The sequence below is a fragment of the Tupaia chinensis genome, unplaced genomic scaffold (genome assembly GCF_000334495.1).
Source record: "Tupaia chinensis unplaced genomic scaffold, TupChi_1.0 Scaffold000341_1, whole genome shotgun sequence".
In the NCBI taxonomy this organism is placed as follows: Eukaryota; Metazoa; Chordata; class Mammalia; order Scandentia; family Tupaiidae; genus Tupaia; species Tupaia belangeri.
In genome coordinates this window covers 523,900-532,076 of record NW_006159835.1, presented here as the reverse complement: position 1 = coordinate 532,076, position 8,177 = coordinate 523,900, and the positions used below count along the sequence as shown (strand labels likewise).

Here is an 8,177-nt window from a genome sequence, read left to right as displayed (position 1 = left end):
GGAGGGAAGCCGCAGGCCGGGCCGGGCCGGCGCCCCAGCGTGGGACGGCGCCCACTCCCTGCTAGAGGGAGGTGACCGTGCGCTGCCGTTTTCCGGGCGGGAGGGCTCCCCAGGCTGCAGGGCTCCGGGCTTGGGGAGGGCGTTTGGCGGGGCGGCGGCGGGGGGCGGCGGCGGTGGGAGAGACTGTCTTACAGCCCCTCCGCGCCGTTCAACCCCAGCCAGGTGTGTGCACGTTGCACGTGTGCGTGTGCGCGTGAGTGAGTGTGTCTGGGGCGCACGCCCCGCGACTGCCCCGATGTACTGGGGATTCCCCCTTGGAATTGGGTTCGTGCCTGCGGCTCCGGAGAGAAGTTGAACGCTGCCGCTCCACTTCGGCCACGTCCCGAGGACAGGCCTGGACGACAGCAGTTCCAGAAGCATTCACGCTTGGAGAGGGGCCTGCTTTCTTCTGGCACCGGCTTCTGGCTCCCCGGTGGGCCTCGACCTTGGTTTTGGTCTGAATCTGAAAGGTCTGGGGGCCCTTCAGAGGCTTAGCTAGCGAGCGGAAAGGACGGGGTTTGTTCCGGAGGTGAACGCGGGTACTGAATGTTCCAAGAGGAGGCATCCCTCTGCAGACACTGGCTGTGTGCGGACGGTTTCCCGGTTCTCCAGGGTTGTGTAGGTTCTTCCTCCGCCACCCCCTCCCGGCAAAAGGGGCCTATGAAAAGCCAATCGGTGTGCTTCTATTTTTAGAAACTAGATGACGGGCATTTAAACAACTCCTTGGGCTCTCCAGTTCAAGCCGACGTGTACTTCCCACGACTGGTAAACGATTTTGTTCTGTCTCTTCCTTTTTAATTGCATTTTCCTTGCGCTTCCTTCTGAGTCAGGTTCTTGGGATCTGAGAGCTTGGCTTTTTCCCTGCAGGCTGTAAACTTCCTATTTTGCGTCTCATCCTTTGCAGATAGTTCCATTTTGTGGGCACATTAAAGGTGGCATGAGACCTGGCAAGAAGGTGTTAGTGATGGGCATCGTAGACCTCAACCCAGAGAGGTAAGGCATACACCTCCGCCAGACACCTCGGCCCAGGCCCCGGCAGATCAGGCAGTGGCAGGGTCCGCCCCCCTCCCTTTGCGGTTTAGTGCCCCTCCTCTTCCTCTCCTTGTGGACAGTGTGGCTAGTTGCGAGTTGCCAAGAAAGTAGCATGTTCCCATGAAAAGAATGTGTACGAATCCCAGCCATCATTTCTCCAGACATCTATTTATATCAGAGATTATAAATATAGGCCCACATTTTCTCTTTGACCCCTAGGGAGACCCAAGGATTTTTTTTTTAATTTAATGGTTTTGAAACATCATGCTTGGAGCAAGAACTAACAATATTAATAAGAACTAAACTTTACAAGTTATTATTGCCCTGGTCAATTTCTAGGCTGTTTTTGAGAATTCTAAAATGGATTGAGACACAGATGTATGGGTGGTTTCGGATATTTGAAAGCTCTCATTTTAGTCACTTTCAACTCCCAAGTTTCTACCAGAGTCTGCTTTAAGTAACAAAATAAAATGGTTCAAGTTACTCCTCCACAATCCAACCTCTCCTGAGAAGAGCAGTGGCCTGTTAAAAGCAAAGCCTGGGGAGGAGGAGAAAATATTATGTCATCAGAAAAGTCATGACTTATTTTTCTATATTTTTCTATGCAAAAATGCATGACTTTTTCTGATGACCCAATAGAATGTAAACCAACATTCATCTTGGAAGGCTTTTATATCCAACCCTGACTAAATGAGACTGGTTTTTTTGTTGTTGTTTTGTTTTTTCAGTTTTGCCATCAGCTTGACTTGTGGTGACTCAGAAGACCCTCCCGCTGATGTGGCGATTGAACTCAAGGCCGTGTTCACGGACCGGCAGCTACTCAGAAACTCGTGTATATCTGGAGAACGAGGTGAAGAGCAGTCAGCAATCCCTTACTTCCCATTCATCCCAGACCAGCCATTCAGGGTGAGTACTCGAGAACCTCAGCCCCGGCCTCTGGCAGGGTGATGGCGTTCTGCTTCTCAGTGTGTGCCAAGAACACTGCACAGCCAGAATTTCTGCATGTCCAGGAAATTGATCCCCGGATGGTGAAAAAAGAACACTTGCTATAGTAGCTAGTGGCTCGATTTCACCCATACATTTAGTAAATAGACCCCTATTTCCATGTCCAGATCTTTAAGAATAAATATTTAACAATAGTATTAGGCATATAATAGATAGCTACCCCTAGATATCTGATGGATTAGTAAATATTAAATGTCCAGCATTTTCTCTCATTTCTTCTCAACCTTTAAGTATAGCTCTAAACTTTATTAGTTATGACTTTTTAAAGAATAAAATGATTGTTATTGCATTTTCTCCCATTCTCTTTGCTAATGAGGCCATGGCTTGTCCTTGTTTCCCCTCTGGATTCATTAGCCTCAGTCTATTTTTTTTAAAGATTTATTTTATTGAACTTTATTTATTTATTTATTTTTAAATTTGACCAGTGACAGAGTGAGAGAGAGAGAGAGAGAGAGAGAGAGAGAGAGAGGGAGGGAGAAAGTGAGAAAGCAAGCCACCAGGTCTGGGACTCAAACCACAGTCTGCCATGTGGGAGTCCAGCACCCTCAGCCATCACACCACCTGCCGGCCCCAGCCTCAGTCTATTTCATGGGTTCAGCCAGGGTGACTGTCAGATTCCTTTCCTTGGGTCTGGATGAGGAAGGGTGGGTTCCCCACTATCTAGCAGGCGGGAAGCGCTACACAGACTTCCCAGCCAGTCTGGCACCATAGCTGCACCCTCCTCCGTGAACGACAGTGCCAAACAGGAGATGCAAGTCAGTAATGTGTTAAGGAATTGAGTGAAATGTCAGACCTGTTGATGTCAAGTTGTCTTCATTACCTCTTGTTAACTTACAACATCATAATATCAGCTCAGTTAAAAGCTCTGTACTGTATATAAGCCTAATAAAACAGTACTACCCTTAACCTGTTGCTCTTCATCTAAAATATTTTTAGGGCCTTGTGAAGAAGTCATTGTTTCTCTTCCTTTCTTATAGTCTGGGGGGGAAGATAAAGAATCCGTGACTACGTCAGTGATAGAATTGAACTTGTTGCCTTCTGATCTTAGTCCTGGGAAGATACTCCTGGCTCATCCCCCATCCCTCAGTTCCTCCTCTAGGATGACAATGCCCCCTTAGGATCCTCCTGGCTGGGACAGTTTCTTAATGATGAATCCCAGTGCATAGCTCATAAGTGTGAGTAACCAGAGTTTCTGACTGCCAAGAGCCATATAATGCTCCCCAACAAGAAAATTGAAGTAAAATAGGCCCTTCTTAGAGATATTTTAGTAATAAATATGAATTAAATGTGACTAATGTCACATATGGAGTCTTTCTTTGCATGATGAATACCAATGCTTTTTAAAAATACATCACAGTTCAGAAGCAATAATTAAACTCTATGGTGAATTACTGAAGTTGAGGAAAAGGAAAAGAAAAAGCTTTTACCATATGGAATCAGTATTTGTGTGTGGCTTAACAAAGCCTTGTTAATTACACATTCTTGGTCCAGTGGTAATTACTGTGTACCCATCTCTGCCTTGGTGTTTACCATGTTTGAGTGTCTAGACTATTATTATGTGCTACTAATGGGTGCCTGGTGAGGGGCTCTGGGGTGGAATAAAGTTGTTCAGGGGATGACAGTGAAGGCCTAAAGCACCATGCAAACACATCTATGCTAGTTTACATCACTTTCTGGAATGCAGGGAGGAAGGAGTCATGTTAAAGCACAGCAATTTTAAATCTCTAAAGGATATTGAATAGCGTAGGACAGTGGTTCTCAAAGTGCGGTCCCCATTTCGGCAACATCCACGTTCCTCGGAACTTGGTGGAAATGCAGATTCTTAGCCCTTACCCTAGACCTGACAAGCTCCCTACCTGGTTCCAATGTCTCCCAGTGTTAGAGAAGCACTGGAGATGTTGCCTTTTCTTCTCCAAAACAAAGTCGAGTTTGCTTATTTCTATTCCCCTTCAGGGTTCACTGAAATTGGGCATTGAGGTTCCTGTTTTGTTTCTTCCAGGTGGAAATTCTTTGTGAACACCCACGTTTCAGAGTATTTGTGGATGGACACCAACTCTTTGATTTTTACCATCGCATTCAAACGTTATCTGCTATCGACACCATAAAGATAAATGGGGACCTGCAGATCACCAAGCTTGGCTGATGCTGTGTAGAGCCACCTCTGTTTCAAACAGGATCAGGTGCCACAACTCTCTGACTCTGGGTGTGGAAGAAGTGTCCTCGCAAGATCTGGAGACTTAAAAAGTAAACAAAAATATAAGGCAAGCTCCACTGTCTCTTCTCTCTGTGCAGGTTAAACCCAAAAGGACAGCTTCCACCGTGGTTTGCCCATAGAAAGGAAGCGGTGGAGACCAAGACACCAAGCCATTATTCCCAGAACAAAGTAACACATTTATGCTGGATTTTATTCAGACTAGACTAACACGGATTTGTGATGATTTGTGAATTGGTAGCAAATTATTCATCTTTTCAAAGCAAGATGGTGTTTAGAAACAAAAGTGCTAAAGACGTTAAAAACCAACAACGGTACACCGAACTCAACACATTTCTGCACTGAAGTGGAATTGTGTAGCACAACCAACATTTTAGTCAGGGTACTTACATAGAATGTAGGTTGTCCAAGGTTTGTTCGTTTTTTTTTTGTTTGTTTTTTTTTTTGGTTGTTTGTTTGCACAGCATAATGTTAATTTAGATGTTTCGAAGCTCTCTCGTAGTTATTTATTTAAACTCGACGTATGTATTAGAGAATGAGCAACGTCTCAAGAACAGCAAGTTAGGAACTCGTGAATGTACAAATGTCTTAGTTCCAAGGGGAAAATTACGTATTACAATCATAAAACAGGCGAATTTCTATCTTAAAGAGTTGAGTGGTATGCCCCATCTTTCCTAAAGTGAAGATCTCTTGATATAAATTGCTGTAAGTGCTTTTGGGAAAACTTTGCAACATTTCAATAGATCTACTTTTCAAGTGATTGTCAATTATATAAATTCTGTTTACATTGCTTTTTCTCCTTACTGTGAATAGCACAGTATTGGCTTCCCTAAGACAAATCCACTATCAATATTTCTCCCTAGATTCACAGACTAGCTCATTAACTTGTTATTTAAATTAATCAAAAACACATACAAGGTGTTACATAGACAATATTTTAAATGATTGTTATGTAAACCTTAAAATTTTTTCATTTGAAAATAAATCTGGAATGCAGTATAAAGCAAAAGCAAATGGCCCCAAATAACTTACTTGGAAGTAATTTATATCAACTCAAAGCTGTCAGCTCATTGTAGAACATTTCTTATGTGACCCTCTCTGATATCCCTAAGCAATGCCTTTGGAGTTTCAAAGTCAGTGTTTCCTGCTGTGCTGACTCTGAGGAGAGTGTAGGATAAGAAGGATCCAGATTAGTAAAAGATTCAGTTGATTATCTGGAAGGTTAACTCCCAGGGTTCCAGGTCTCTCGGTCAGCCAATAGCATGACTGCTTCCAGCTAAGCTGTCCGCAGCTTCCCTGCCCTCATGGACTGATCCATCAGTAGATTGTCTCCAGTACTGTAAATGTCACCTCAAGGCAAAGGATGATTGGAGTCCTGGGCACAGCACTTCACAAGCTGTGTTGCCCTAGAGGGAAGGACCCTTGGCATTGCTCTGGTCAGGTAGTGGGGGAAGAAAGGGGTGCTGGGGTGGGGGTGTATTTATATATAATTTAGATTTTGTTTGTATAGCATACTGCGTCTTGTTATGACATGTCCTTGTCCTGCTTTGCTTCTGAGGGTTTTTTGGTTTTTTTGTTTGTTTTTTCATTTTTACACAACATGCAGAGGCACTGAAGTGGCCATGTCATTTTCATGTGTCGAGAATGTAGACAGTGTTTCAGTACCAAAGTCCAAGATAAACAAAGAAAACTAAAATTGTGAATTTTGTATAGCTGATAGATTTGAATTCTTCTCCACTTTGAAACTGCTTAGCACAGTTCCATTGTATTATATAAGAAGATACTGTATCCAACCAGAGTGGCTGGACATTAAAAGGCTGAAACGCTTTGTACCTGCCAACTTAGCCATATTCAGCCATGAGGGCTGCTTTGTGGCTATAGGCATCTCTGAGCAGTGATTAACTTCTCCTGGCTGGTGAAGCCACATTTGGAGGTGTGTTCATAGAGACTTAGAGGGTACCCTGAAAAGTATTTGTAGAGATTTTGATTCAATTTCTGGTGGAAGATCCCCATGGGAGGACTCGAGTCTTTCTGAGTGGCCAAGCCTTCCCATCACTGCATAATTCAGCAGAAACTAGAAGAGCAAGGAGTGTCGCTGTGGGAATTGACACTGCTCTCTCTGCCTATCAGCTAACTCGTTAGCAGCCAAGCCCTTAGGCAGCTTAGTGTGAAAATGCAGTGTTAACCCTTCCTTTCTCTATGAGGTCAGTGGGAACCTCTTGGATAAACCTATTGGGATTAATCTAAATGAGGTGATGATTGATTTAGCTGCAGCTAAATTAGTAGGGGGTTGATCCAACTGCACTAAGTGGTTAGCTGTAAATTGGAGACAATGTTCACACCCTGTCCTCCACCTGTGAGGTCTAAGGTGGGAATTTCAGGATGGAAAGTGCAATTTTAAAGCTTCACAGGAAAGGATTTGGGTATGTAAGGCATTATTTCTGACCAGAGCCCTAGTTTTGCAATAACCAAAACCAAGGAATATAAATAACAATCAGGCTCTGGAGGAATAAAAGGCAGGCTTCAGACAATCTGTCCCTTTCTGCAGCAAAATTGGAGTGAATGTGTCTATCTACTTCGAAGTCCATATAAGTGGCTTCTACTTTCTGGACTATTCCAGGATTGTCTTAAAATTATTATTTTTTTAACGTTTGAAACCCCATTTCAAATCTTGCCAACCTCAGTTTAAAGCCCCCTCGGAGAGCGCTCTTAGAATTGATATTAGATTTAAAATGACAGATCCTTTCATTTGTCCTTTAAAAACATATATCCAAAAAGGGAGGGAGCCCTGTTGCCTTGAGAGAAATGGCCTTGGCATTTTCTGGTATTCGTGTAGAAATGATGTTCCTATGATGACATATTTTCAAAGAAACACTTTCTTATTTACTGTGTGGTGTAAAATGTTGCTACATGTGTTGTTACATTATGTCACTGCTGAAAGGTATTTGCACTATAATAAAGGAATTTTCTACAAAATGGCTTCTAGTTTATCAGTGCCACCAATGGCACCAGGTACTGAGCATAGACCACGTGGTTAGCAGCAGTCCCTCACCCTCACGCTCACATTCCTGTTCCGAGACCACTTGTTCTGTGTCTTTCCTACATTGATAAAGGGAAGGAAAGTGTCTCTGGGGTCCTCAGAGACCTACTGAGAAAGACTGTAGATGCAGTGAGCTCTTTTTAAATATAATTTGCCTATACAGTAAAATCCCTTTTTTTGCCGTCCAGTTCTGTAAGTTTTAACAGATGCATAGATCCGTGTGACTATCATCTCGATCGGGATACAGAATCATCCCAGCAGGCCGCAAAATTCTCTTGTAGCTAAACATGTCCTCCTAACTTAACCAGGCAACTACTGATCTTTTCTCTCACCTGTAACTTTTTTTTTCATTTTTCTGAATGTCATAAAAACAGAATTACACAGTATGTAATCTTTTGGAGTTGGCTTCTTTCAATTTGCATAATTTATTTGAGATTTACAGTGTGTGCATCAATACTTTTTTATTTCTGAGTAGTATTCCATTGTATGAATCTACCGCCGTTTGTTTATCCACTCACCTATTAAAGATCCAGAGTTCTTAATAAATGACTAGGGGACCAGCAGTTGGCGTAATGGCTATGTCGCTGGACTCCCACGCAGTCAACTACGGTTCGCGGCCTGGACCTGGTGGCTTAAAACTCACGCCGGGCGCGTGTGCGTGCGTGCCCAAGATCCCAAGAGGAGAATGGAGGAGAAGGGATTGCCGTGTGACCATCCCCTCTGGGGGGGTGATTTCTCAATTTCTGTCTCTCTTGTCTTTCTGGCTAGCGCACGTGCCCTATAGCAAAAAGCTCTCAAAAAAGAAAGAAAAGAAAAGAGGGAACCAGTAGTTAGTGTAATGGCTATGTC

General features: G+C 43.6%; 1 protein-coding gene across 1 annotated transcript; it reads left to right on the top strand.

Moving 5' to 3' along the window:
- Positions 1 to 732: 732 nt before the first annotated feature.
- LGALSL (galectin like) lies at positions 733 to 7,264 on the top strand (the record flags this gene model as incomplete). The annotated part of the gene is given in 4 exon segments (XM_014589213.2): positions 733 to 804; positions 944 to 1,032; positions 1,800 to 1,977; positions 4,076 to 7,264. Coding segments are annotated over 4 exon segments (483 nt in total), but the record flags the coding sequence as incomplete, so codon positions are not given.
- Between the last annotated feature and the right edge of the window lie 913 nt (positions 7,265 to 8,177).